The sequence below is a fragment of the Pristis pectinata genome, chromosome 21 (assembly GCF_009764475.1).
Source record: "Pristis pectinata isolate sPriPec2 chromosome 21, sPriPec2.1.pri, whole genome shotgun sequence".
Lineage (NCBI taxonomy): Eukaryota > Metazoa > Chordata > Chondrichthyes > Rhinopristiformes > Pristidae > Pristis > Pristis pectinata.
In genome coordinates this window covers 19,221,983-19,235,500 of record NC_067425.1, presented here as the reverse complement: position 1 = coordinate 19,235,500, position 13,518 = coordinate 19,221,983, and the positions used below count along the sequence as shown (strand labels likewise).

The 13,518-nt window shown below is 36.7% G+C and overlaps 1 protein-coding gene across 1 annotated transcript in view; it reads left to right on the top strand.

Annotated features, from left to right (window-relative positions):
* The window catches only part of prpf8 (pre-mRNA processing factor 8), a 38,724-nt gene extending 29,343 nt beyond the window's left edge, over positions 1–9,381 (top strand). Inside the window, 13 exon segments of the mRNA XM_052035421.1 lie at positions 188–361; positions 2,044–2,237; positions 3,282–3,521; positions 4,812–4,860; positions 4,862–4,895; positions 4,898–4,941; positions 4,943–4,954; positions 5,991–6,050; positions 6,052–6,066; positions 6,068–6,133; positions 6,505–6,644; positions 7,893–8,098; positions 8,920–9,381. Of these exon segments, the coding sequence (XP_051891381.1) occupies positions 188–361; positions 2,044–2,237; positions 3,282–3,521; positions 4,812–4,860; positions 4,862–4,895; positions 4,898–4,941; positions 4,943–4,954; positions 5,991–6,050; positions 6,052–6,066; positions 6,068–6,133; positions 6,505–6,644; positions 7,893–8,098; positions 8,920–9,071 (1,386 nt within the window). The 3' untranslated portion in view covers positions 9,072–9,381.
* The last annotated feature ends 4,137 nt before the right edge of the window (positions 9,382–13,518 follow it).

Here is a 13,518-nt window from a genome sequence, read left to right as displayed (position 1 = left end):
CTTTTACAAAAGAGAGCACAAACTAATGTTTGCAGGATATGTGGCCCTGAATCTTGATGGAGCACTGATTTATAGTTATAAGCTGATTTAAAGAAATGTTTATAGGCAGTTAAACAATTAAGAACTCCAGTAGCAATGCTTGAATTCTTGACAATTTGTGTTTTAAGTGGCATTTTTGTTTGTTTAGGTCCATTTGCTGGATTTTCCCAACATTGTGATCAAAGGGTCTGAGCTGCAGTTGCCTTTTCAAGCTTGTCTGAAAGTGGAGAAGTTTGGTGATCTAATTTTAAAGGCAACTGAACCACAAATGGTGTTGTTTAACCTGTATGATGATTGGCTGAAGACTATTTCATCCTATACTGTAAGTAAGATAGAGCTTTAGTTCATTTATGGAAAGAGTATCCAGCAGCTAGGGTGTTAAGTGTCCAAGTTGTCTCATTGAACCTATAAATTTGGCTCACTTATATGACACTTGTGTTTTTACCCCCTTTTCCTGGATAATTTGTTGCACATCATAATGTACTTGACACATTCTGCAAATCTAAAATTGCAGGACATCCAGGAAATAACACATAATGGTATTTAATCATTAGAAATTTTTAAGGTATATTGTAAATTTCTTTGATAAAGAAATTGATTTCACTATTGAGGGCTGCATAATGGAGCCTTGACTTTCACCAACTTTTCCATACTCATTGCTGTCTTCCTCTCTTGAATCCACTCTTTACTGCTGCTTACTGCTTCCAGCCACATAACATTGCTCATTAACCCTTCCACCTCTTTCCCATATTTGGTAACTCCTTGGTGGAGACTTCATTACCTTGGGCTGAATTTAATGTATGATCTCCTGATTGGCATTTGTTATAATTCATTCAGAACACTATAGTCTATTTTTCCTCAGCCCCTCTAAGTCTCAGTTATCATTGCTTCATAAATTCTTAAACTTGCAGTCATATCATTGCATACAGTGGTCTTAATCTAATTTTGTATCATCTCTAGCCTAATACAGTTAATTCTTTCCTCCACCACCGGGTTGATAGGAACAGGTTACTCCTTATTCCTCACTCCTGTGCTTCACCTTTGTTTTCTACTTGCTTCTTGCTTACTTTAGCTCTAGTAATTTGGAAGTTTGTTCCTCCTCCCCTCTATCATAGCAGCAAGCTTTCTTTGTCTTTTTTCATCTTCCTAATTCCACTGTCTCTTCAGTTCAGAATTTACTGCTTTTGTAATTCTTGGCAAAGTGCTATGAATGTTTTTTTTTGCAATGTGATTATAGAAAAACATTTGTAGTTACTGGAGTTAATATTTACATTAGTGTGTGTTTTGCTTTTGAATACATACTAATGTAATGAAATGTGGTAATACTTAGATTGTGTTTTAGTAAATAAAGTGGCTTTTCTGAAGCAATACTAACTGTGGAAATTTAAAATTAGAGTGATACTTCTGGTTAGCTGGACAAACCCATTGCCATCTGTAAATCTAAATCAAATTGCTGGGGGGTTCATATATGTCTGTTCACCTAGTGCATGCTTAATCACAGAGAATTTGAAATTATGTCTGGAAGAGTTCAGGCTCAGTGCCTCCCAAATGAATGTAGACCTGCTGTTATGGCTTCATGTTATACTAACAAAGAGCAGTGGATGCAATAAGTGCAGGGGGAATAAAAGAAAAGTATTTTTGAGAAGTATCTTTGTTTTGCGGGAGCAACTGGCAAGAAGGTCAAGGGTGACTGAGAAGCTTGAAGACTTGCACAATGCATTGTGATCTATTTTATCATGGCAAGGCTTCTGTTTCAGAGCATTATCTGTCTTAGCTTCTTTCTGTGAATTTATTGATCAATCTGATTTGGTGGACTTGTGATTAATTAACTGGACAGTGAGCACGTTCCAGTTGGGAAGCCAGAAGAGTCCACAGCATAAATGGATGCAAATCATTTGGCTATATATGGATAGATTTTCAAATATATTTCAATGTACGTGGATATTTCAATAGGCTCAGATACATCTCTTCCCTTTATTCCCTCCAATGGTGCTGGGTTTATAGGCATTCTCTCGACTGATTTTGATTCTTCGAGCACTCCACGTGAACAATGATCGTGCAAAGGTAATCCTGAAACCCGACAAAACTACAATAACGGAACCTCATCACATCTGGCCAACACTAACTGATGAAGAATGGATTAAGGTGGAAGTACAGTTGAAAGATCTCATTCTAGCTGATTATGGCAAGAAAAACAAGTGAGTGACTGTAAAACAAAATGCAAGTGAGGAGAAAACTTCCTGATGATTTTGAGCACACTATTAACTTGAAATCAATTCAGGGTTACTTCTGGAAGAATTTTCACTTTCTACTTGTACTTTGAGGCACTTAAAATTAGATTTTATAAAATTTGTCTGACAATATGTTTACTGCTGTCCCTGGGTAAAGAACGGGTTCTGTTTTTACAAACATCCGTATGTCAATTTTGTCCATAGGTCAGTAAATACAAAAATCAATCTATACAGTAACCATACTTCCACAGTATAGTAATGAATGGTATCAAAAGTGCATAAGACTGATAAGAAAGAATCAGAATCAGATTTATTATCATTGATTTATGACATGAAATTTGTTGTTTTGCGGCATCAGTACAGCACAAAGACATAAAATTACTAGAAATTACAAAAATAAATAAATAGTGCAAAAAAAGGGAATAACAAAGTAGTGTTCATGGGCCGTTTAGAAATCTGATGGTGGAGAGGAAGAAGCTGTTCCTGAATCGTTGAGTGTGAGTCTTCAGGCTCCTATACCTCTTCCCCGATGGAAGTGACGAGAAGAGGGTATGTCCTGGGTAGTGAGAGTCCTTAATTCTGGATGCCACCTTCTTGAGGCACCGTCTCTTGAAGATGTCCTCGATGGTGGGGAGGGTTGTGCCTGTGATGGAGCTGGTTGAGTCGATAACCCTCTGCAGCCTCTTGCGATCCAGTAGTTAATAAAAGTGGGGGGAGAGAGAGAGAGAAAACTAATTCTGCCGTTTGTAGAAATGAACGTATGTATGTATGTTGGACTTCTGAATTTAATAATGTTATGGAAGCTCATTCGTATGTAGGGGTGCCCATCAGCTGAGCATTCATAAACTGGGGACAGCCTACATAGAGTCTCAGTGGTCTGCCTGGGCCTTATTTCAGAGTTATCAGTCCTCGGATGTAGCTTGGTGTATTAACTTAAGTTATATCTTGCGTTTTGACTTGACTCATACCAATAATACACTATTTACGTTTAATTATTGTTTTGGATTCTAGTGTAAATGTGGCATCCCTAACTCAATCTGAGATTCGTGATATTATTTTGGGAATGGAGATTTCTGCACCCTCTCAACAGAGGCAACAGATTGCTGAAATTGAGAAGCAGACCAAAGAGCAGTCTCAGCTGACAGCCACACAGACACGTACTGTGAACAAGCATGGTGATGAAATCATTACTTCAACAACCAGCAACTATGAAACCCAAACCTTCTCATCCAAAACTGAATGGAGAGTCAGGTAGTTTTTTTGTTTATGGCAATCAAACTTGAACAGAGATTAAATAATCACCCATTAATTGCTAAATATGTTTGCAGTCACCAAAGTGGTTGGGAATAGTATTTTATGTACTCAGTTCATATCATTTTAAATTGAGTTTATACTCATTGCCTGGCATTGTAATCTGAAGCTGTTATCTTCCTTGGCACCTACTTTATTACTAGTTGTATCTCTGTAAGCAATTTCAGAATGCATAAGTATCCTAGTTTAAAATGTTCTAAACAGCATCTTTTAAAGTTTTAGACTGATAAATTTATATTTTGTGAATTGCTTACAAAATTCTGATCAATACTGAACTGGAGGCCAAGAGTTAAAGAGTCACTTATGATTATTAGGTGCAGATAATTTAACATAAGGTACATAGTGTGGAAATCTGGATGAATTAATCTTGAGATGTACCTGCAAAATTCAATGGCACTTGAAGGTGTATCTCAAGGCAACCCAACCATATTGTGGTTTATGCAATGCAAGATTATGTTGCAAGTCTTCAAGTTAAGACATTTTTCAGCACAATATTTTAAAACTCTCCCTTTTCATATGTTTTAAATATATTACAATTTTATGAAACAGTGCTGTTTACATTAACCGTCTCTTAACATCTGATATTTTTTTCTCACTTTTCATGAACTAGGTGGGGCAACTGGCTGGGAGCTAGTGAAGCTAGTTCCCTTTAACTTTTCAGTTGGCAATATCTTAGTATGCTCTACATCCTAATTTCTATTTTCCCATTTAAAAAAAAATCAAGATAGTATTATATGCTGTGGCATGTTAAGTTTTAATGAGCCTGATGCTTATTGAAAGCTGCAATAATGCGATGGTGTGAATTCAACAATGGTTATTCAGCTAACTCATTGAATGGAGAAAAGATTGATGACTTTTTCGCCCTGCTAGGGATACGATATGTAAATACCTGCACTTAACATTAAAACAAAGGCTGGATTGGGTCCTTCTGCAAACCAGCTGAAGGAGCTAAAGTCAGTGAAGTTAGATAAATTTAGTATTCCACTTAACAGGCGAAATAGTGCATCTGTGAAATCTAGAGGATTTAGGAGCCAGCCATTAGGGCATTAGAATGTTGGCATAATCTGAATTCAGATTTTGTAACTAGGGTGCTTTTTCAGTACATATGAATGGGAGAAAATATGAGCAGATGCAAAATTATACAGCCTCACATTTACTAAATTCTAGAAGCTCCTATCTTTAATGAGAATAGTTGTGCTCCATGCTATCTGTGTTCTTTATTCTGCATAGGGCAATATCTGCTGCCAACCTTCATCTTCGAACCAATCACATTTATGTTTTCCTCTGATGATATCAAAGAGACTGGCTATACCTATATCTGCCCAAGAATGTGCTGAAGAAATTTATCTGCATTTCAGATTTTGAGAGCACAGGTAAACTACCCCTGCAGTATAACGACATGGTTTATTATGTTGGCCTGATGGAAATAATTCGCTTCAATAATTTCTTTAAAAACGTAACTTGAACTGGTAAATTGCATTAAGTACTTATACAAATTGTAGCAAGTTTTATGATGGAACAGTCAAAACCATGAGATTGAAGGTTTTGACTGTTATGTCCCTTTTAGTTGTCAATTTATTGAAAATGGTTATGTTCTGAAGGGAACTTCAACTGATATCTAAAATTATTTATCTATAAACTTAACCTAATTCAAGATGATTGGTTAACAATTACTGCCACAACTTTATTAAAGAATATGTGTCTTTTATCACAAAGTGGCTATGTATGTAGTATGAACAATTTGGCACAATATAATGCGGAACAAAGTTCAGTGGATACTACAAATAAAATACAGTTGTGGTATAAATTTAAGTTAAATATGCTTCTCAAAAATGGTGAGTGGTATTTCAGTAGTTAAATTATCATATTTGTATTAATAAATCATAGCAGTTTGCCCACTTAATGACCAGCTCTCCAAGAACTCTGCAATATGTTGTCCAAAAAAATTATCAGCAAGTTATACAACTACAAAACATTGAATGTAAACCTAATTTTTTTTCTAACTGCATGTTTCACCAGAATTAATTGGGATAATTCTCGGATATGGGAATTTTGGTATTTCTTTCTATCATCTGTCTGAAGTGTTGTTCTGCTTGTTCCACTTACTGTCAACAGTGATTACTTAAGCTGACCATATAACAAACCACAGATTGATTCGGGAATAAGGGAGGAAATGTGGCTTGTTGCATTTCTTGTACATTTAAAACAGAATTTGAATATAAAGTATTAAAGCTGGAGCTTAAGTCCTTCGATAGTGCAGGTGCAAAGGGAAGGATGAGTTAAGTGTGAATATTATTTTGGGAATTGACCAAGCTTAACACAACATGTGAATGTTCACTTGAGTTTTCAGTATAATTTTGAATTGATTATATATGGAGGCAATTGCAGTAAAACTGTATCCTTTTATAGATTGCTGGATATCTGTATGGTGTGAGTCCTCCAGATAACCCCCAGGTGAAGGAAATCAGATTGCATCGTAATGGTGCCCACAGTGGGGAACCCATCAGACTGTGCATCTCCCTAACCAACTGCCGCAGCATGAATATCTGAAGGTACTGAGGTTCTTTGGTCTATGTATGTTATACAAATGTCATGTAAGTTACATTATTCGTGCTTCTGTGGCTGAATTGGTTATGCTTTCATTGCTTAACTGTTAAGATATTCTGTACACAAAATTATACATCTTGTTAGGAAGCCTTGTCTTCATGCAAGTTTTTCAATAAGTCCCACCCCTTATATTATCTTTGGGTTTGGTTATTGTTCCTGTGTGATGTATCTACATATGAATAAGCTGTCAGATAATTGATCATACAACTGGGAGAGTTTTAGACCTTTCATTAGATAATCTCTATATTTGAATCATCTGCTAAGGTGAAAACTATATTTTATTAGGATCAATATTAATTGGAAATTATTTCTTTAGGAAATGGAGCCTCTTGGCTGGATTCACACTCAACCAAATGAGTCTCCTCAGTTGTCGCCGCAAGATGTCACCACCCATGCAAAAGTAATGGCTGACAACCCATCCTGGGACGGAGAAAAAACCATCATAATAACGTGCAGGTAAAATGGATAGAATTTCTTGGGCACCTTGAATAATCATAGCATATAGGTGATTTTGTGTACATCTGCGTTTGATGTAGATGGGGGCACAGCAAATAACTCTCATAGAAGATGTGGAAATGCTGATGCAAACCTGATTACAGAATATTAAAATTTTCACACTCTGTGCTTGTTGCAGCCGACAGGATCCAAGCTTGTCTCTGTGGCTGGGTATCATGTTGATCTTCTTTAGCTAGGCTGACCTAAAACAGTTGGAAAATTTTGCATGTGATAGTAAACTCATTCCACTATTGTTTAATGTTATTTTTTTTGCCTGTTTTGTATATATAATTGAGAGGAATGGGCAGAACTATTTTCTGTTTTCTTAAATGAATTTTTATGGCATCAGTATAACTTTAAACTGGGAACATTTTTCAGAATTAGTGTTCTTAAACATGCTTTCCCTAATTGCATGAGTGATGGTTGAATACTTGGAGATTTAAATTTTCATACTTAAGAAATGAAAGGTACAGTGCGAGCTCAGCCCTCAGACCTAGATTGGTTAAGCTTCATTCTTCCCACAAGATTGGCAGAAAATTTGACTGAATAAATGTTTATGCTGTGGTGTATTTTTGAGATTATGTACCATGGTGCAGTGATTGGACAAAACAAAACTTTGTATATTCCATTTAGTTGTAGTGTTGAATGAGTTAGAAGTTTAGGCAATTCTACGTGGAATTGTCTTAAAAATTTGCTTGTTTAATATTTTAAATCAGATTAAAATTCATAACAATCAAATAATGCAACATTTCAGGTACTTGTGTCCTGATTTATTTTTGAAGTGCACTAGATGTAAAAATACCTAGTTCAATTTTTATAGACAGTTGAATGCATTTACTTTCAAAAGACACATGATAAAACATTTTTGAGAAACTATAAATCAAATATGTTGAAATTATTGACAAGTGCTTAGTATAATTGTTGTCATAACCCTTTCACTGGCAGAGTCTTTAAATCCGATCCAGTACCACACTTAGAAAAAGTTCCTCAAGTTTATTAATTCTAATTTTAGTTTGGCTGCATTTCTGTAACATGATGCAAAGTCAGTAGTTGAAGAGCAGACATTAAAAATGCTTGACAAAATCCAGAGGTTAATGGTGATCTGAGAGCAGAATGAAAAATGCAAGAAATTACTTCATACTTCAAGAAGATGTGGCTTCATAAACATTTGTATGTATTTCTGGTTCTTAGTATATTGTCTTTCTTCAGCTTTACTCCAGGTTCTTGCACACTGACAGCATACAAGCTCACTCCAAGTGGGTATGAGTGGGGTAGACAGAACACAGACAAAGGCAATAACCCCAAAGGATATCTGCCCTCCCACTATGAAAGAGTGCAGATGTTGTTATCAGATAGATTCCTCGGTTTCTTCATGGTACCCGGGCAGAGTTCCTGGAACTACAACTTCATGGGTAAATACCTTTATGATTTTCTTTTAATTAATTCCTTTTCTTAACACAATGACAACAAAAAGAAAGTTCTCGCCAACCTGTGAAGTAAGTCTTTTTTTAATGACTCTGTACACCAAATATGCCATTGATTAGCTCTTCGGAATATGGACGAGTTTGAAGTGATAAAGCTCGTTCACAAAGAAGTTTTTCATTCTTGCCAGCTCATTTTGTTACCTGAAGTAATTGACTGTTCGATTAGGTGCAGTACATTAGAATTCTGTACATACAAGTTCATCATGTTTTCAACAAGCTGCAGGTTATAGAACTACACTCCATCCAGTTCTTTCAGATAGTAGCGTTTCTAGGAAATATCACAAACATTTTCATTTTGTGGGCCAGACTGGTTTATCCATTTAACAAGAACTTGATTATTTTGTATGAACAGGTTATGCATTTTCAAATTACATTCAGACACATTTGTTAAGTTTAGCTATGTGTTGCATATCTTATTAAAATGCTAGATAAAACAAGTTGTTATTAGAAGCATCAGTTTTGATGTTTTCCTTATTTCTTGCTTTGTAACCTTTATGTATTTTTGAAGTCTGAAAGTATCTGCGGGTGATAGAACTCAGTTCTATTGCAAACTTGAAAAGGCCCAAAGATTATTTTTATCATTTGATTAGGTGTATCTTTGTTAGAGTTTGGTTAAGTTACTGCCCATATTGCCAAACTTGTCTTTATGATTTAGCATCGTTCAAGTAGTCAAATAATTTGTATATAGGTTTTTTGAATTTTAGCTAAAGCACTTCAGCTTAAATTAAAATATTTTACTTCTAATTAGGTGTTCGGCCATGATCCCAACATGAAATATGAGCTGCATTTGGCCAACCCTAAAGAATTCTACCATGAAGTTCACAGACCATCTCACTTCCTGAACTTTGCTTCACTGCAAGAGGGCGAGATCTACAATGCAGACAGAGAAGACATGTACTCCTAGAAAATCACACATTTATCATGCAATGTGTGTACTGTTGATATTCAACAAATAAACTTAAATTCTGCTCATGGTCTCTGTTAAATTTCAGATTCTGTTCATAGTACAAGCTCATCCCGTATCTTGTGATTATCTGTGAGATGGTAACTTTGTGTTAAATATTTTGCCTTCAACTGTGGCATCTACATAGTGGGAATTGAACAACTTTAAACATTAGTTTATTTGTATTAAAACTGAATTTTTTTGTGCAATGATGTGTAGAGTTTAGAAATTCCTGGATTAAAGTTTAAATTTTTAACTAAACTTGAAATTGATCGTGTTTGAATTTTAGAATATAATCTGATGAACATCTTCATAAGTGTTCTAGCTGGGAAAATTCTCTCACTGTGGTACTTGTGCTTTTTCTGAATTGCACATTCAATTATGGTATAGTTGTTTGGTGCCGCAAGATGCGGCTGCTTCAGAAGTGGTGCTGTAAGCAAATTATGTGAAAATAAGGGTCAATACTTCGGTCCAAGTAATTGCAACTGGCCTGAGTTAACCATTTGGGGATGGGGGCGAGGGAAAGGAATAAGTTATAACCACAGTGAATAATTTCATAAGCTTTCAATTTCTACAATCTTGGAGCCGTAACTTGGAAGCAATTGGAAATATATTTGCTTGGTTATGCAACCTCAAAAAAATATTTGAGCTGCTTTTCAGAAACTTCAGAAAGGGAAATACTTTATCTTTCCACTCTTCTCTCACAGGACACTAGATGACTAAAAGTTTGGTTGAAGGAGCAGGATTTCAGGGTGGATCTTAAAGGGGGAAGTCTAGAGCGTGAGGACTCTCTGAATGGGTATCTGAAGGGAATTGCAATTATTTATACTTCGTTCACTGGCAAGCCGCCGGCTGTTACGTTGGAAACTTTACTAAGCAAGCTACAAGTTTGTTGAAGGAATGAAGGATTTTTGAGTACTCTTATATCATTTCTTTTGCTGTGCAAGTTAATTCCTGATCTGATCAGCAGTCAAGAAACAACTTATGGAATTATACATTCAACAATTATCTTCAGTTCTCAGAGAACTTAAATGGGCTGTCTATAATCATCTTATTTAAAATTACTGAGTGTTTTTAATTCTGAGCATTCACCTCCTTAGCTTTGTCATCAGATCAATTTGCAGATATGATAGCAACATAACAATGTTAAAGAGGCAATTAGACACATGAACTGTCAGGGAATAGAGGGCTGCAGACATGGAAGGTGGAAGAGCCTGCTGCTATGTTCTAATTTGAGTTAATGCTTAATTGTGTCCTTGTAACAAAATGAGAGCAATGTATATGCACATCTTCCAATGTAATAGTTACCTCCATACATTGCAGTCTCCCTTATTCTTGAGATGCTAAACACAAATTGGCCACCTTCCTATCTCCATTGTGTCTTAGTATTCTGTGGCGTGCTATTTTAATTTCCTCTCCCACCTTGTTCAGATCTCTTGACCAACCAAACTTATTGTAAGCTTTTGGGGAAAAAAAATTAAAACTGTCTGCTTTTGAAATGTCTATTCAGCCTTTTTAGTCCCTGTACACTTTGTATGGTGGTGTTATCAGGCCTGGCTTACCCTGCTCCACAGTTCCTTGCAATCCATCTGTTTCTGCACAATGTTTCAATACAGGACAAATGGAATGTACAAACTAACAAATGCTGCTGGCTTAGAACATATTCCCAATAATTGTCTTAGTAGCTAAAGTTAAATGTTTTTGCAAAATTCACTGTTTGCTCTGCTGGAAGATCATAAATCATTCTGCATTTTGTTCATTAAGAACATTGACAACTTTTACAATTGTAAAGTATACTAATGTAAATGAATGCTTCTATAATTGTGAAGAGTATATTTTTAATCTTTCTCACAGTCTAAGCACTAAGAAAAACAGTCATAAAGGGTCTTGGGCCTGAAACATTGTTTCTCTTTGCCTGGGTGCTGCCTGACTTGTTGAGTTTTTCCAGTATTGTATAAGATTTCCAACAACTGCAATTTCTTTGATTTTCAACTCTACTTTTCCAGGGGCCCCTCTGCCCCAGACACTGAGACAAACAAGGTGCTGAGAAAGCTGTGGGTGCACGTGAAAAGCAGGCGTGCCAAGAATGGAATTGTGACTAAATTTGCATTTAATTAGCATCCTACACACCCGTAAGATATCTCGGCACACTTACAGCCAATGAAATACTTTTTCAAGGTGTAATCACTCCTATGATAAAGGAAAGAGCAGCCAGTCTGAGCACAGCAGCTCCCACAATCTGATTTGTGATAAAAATCAGATTATGCAGTTATTATGTTGCTTGTGGAATAAATAGAACACTACAGCACAGTACAGGCCCTTCGGCCCACAATGTTGTGCTGACATTTTATCCTGCTCTAAGATCTATCTAAACCTTCCCTTCCACATAGCCCCCTATTTTTCTGTCATTCATGTGTCTTAAGAGTCTCTTAAATGTACCTAATGTATCCACCCCCACAACCTCTGCCGGCAGTGCGTACCACACACCCACCACTCTGTGTGTAAAAAAAAACGTACCCCTTATACCTTCCTCCAATCACCCTAAAATTATGTCCCCTCGTGTTAGCCATTGTCGCCCGGGAAAAAGTCTCTGTCCACTTGATCTATGCCTCTTATCATCTTGTACACCTTGATCAAGTCACCTCTCATCCTCCTCTCCAAAGAGAAAAGCCCTAGCTCACTCAACCTATCCTCCATTAAGGGTTAATCCTTGCTCTTCAAGGAGGTGTTTAATATTACTTAAAGGGGGCAGGCACCCTGAATGTCTGCACCTTTACAGTGCAACAGTCTCTCAGTAAAGCTCTGCCTAGAGGTTTGTGCTGAAGTCTCAGAAACAGAACTACAGATGTGACATTTGCTCACAGAATGATGAGAACATTGAACTGACTACCACATGCCGATGGTTGCTGTAAATAGCATAAATGTTAAATAATGTTTAAGTAGGTGACAAAGCTGTAGAATGATGTCTTTATGGACTAAGATGAACAAAATAGGAAGTAGTTGTTCACAAGTAATGATACAAATCTATTGAGCCATGATCTGTTTCTGTGCTGTAAATATGTAAGTTATCACATTTATAGAATCACAGAAATTTGCATCATAGAAGGTCATTCAGCCCAGTGTATCCATGGCTGGTGGAGAAGAGCTGAAGCAAACAATCATACTTTTTTTGGTAGGTTACAACACATCAAGTCCTCATCCTACTTTTAAACATAATGAGGGTTTCTGCCTCCACTTTCCTCTCAGTCAGTTCAGGCTCCTACAGGCTCTGAATGATCTTTCTAAACCCCACACCTACATAACTGCACTAGTCTAGTTCTTCAAATTTATGGTCTCCCAACTAACATACCCAGGTAAGGAAAAAGTTCCTTCATATTCACTATTTCTGGATTTTTCATTATTTTGAACACTTCAATTAAATTTCCCTTCAACCTCCAATTAAGCACTTCAATTAAATCTCCTTTTGGCCTCCAACATTCTGAAGAAAATAACAAGTCTTAGCAAAATCTCCTCATTACTCCTTACTTGGAAAATGTCCTTGGATACCTCTCAGTGCTATCACTTCTTGTTTGTGAGATTTGGTTGGCGTGCATCTGATGCTTCTCAAAAGTGATCCATTTTTAACAGGTCTTGTGTGGTATGCAAATATTGTTCAATCTTTGGGCTGCACAGTGGCATTGCGGGTGGAGTTGATGCCTCAGAACTCCAGTGACTTAGGTTTCATTCGTGACCTCCAGTGTTGTCCTTGTGGAGTTTGCACATACTGCCTGTAACTGTGTGGGTTTCCTCCCATGCAGTTGGGAGTTTAAAGGCAATTTTACAGTGGCCAATTAATGTATGTGGGTGGTAAAATTGATGGGTATGTGGGAATAGGTTACAGAGAAATTAGTGGAGAATGGGATTGCTCTGAGGCCCTGTAGATTCCTATGTTGTAAGGAAAAATGGAAACATATTTAAAGAAGCTTCTAGAACAATATGAAAACCCTGTTTCCTGATGCAGGGTTTTGATCTGAAACGTTGACCATTCCTTTCCTCCAACAGATAATGCTTGACCTGCTGAGTTCCTCCAGCAGAGTGTTTTTTGCCCCAGATTCCAGCATCGGCAGTGTCTCGTGTCTCCTGTGTGCAAAAGGAAGTCGTATCATATGATGCTCCACAGTTAAGATCATTGCAACTTATGAAGAACAATGGAATAAAACACAGTTTCAGTTCTCTTCACTTCAGCTTTAAATGGGGAAGCAGGAAGGTCAGTTTGCATGGGAAATGAGGAATTAGAAAAACTAACATCAAAGGCTGATCAAACATCTTGATCAAACATTGACATTGCCTGACCCACCGAGTGTTTCCATTGTTGTTTCCTGTTTCCAGTTATTGTTTCATGTTTCCAGCATCCCCATTATTTCGTCAA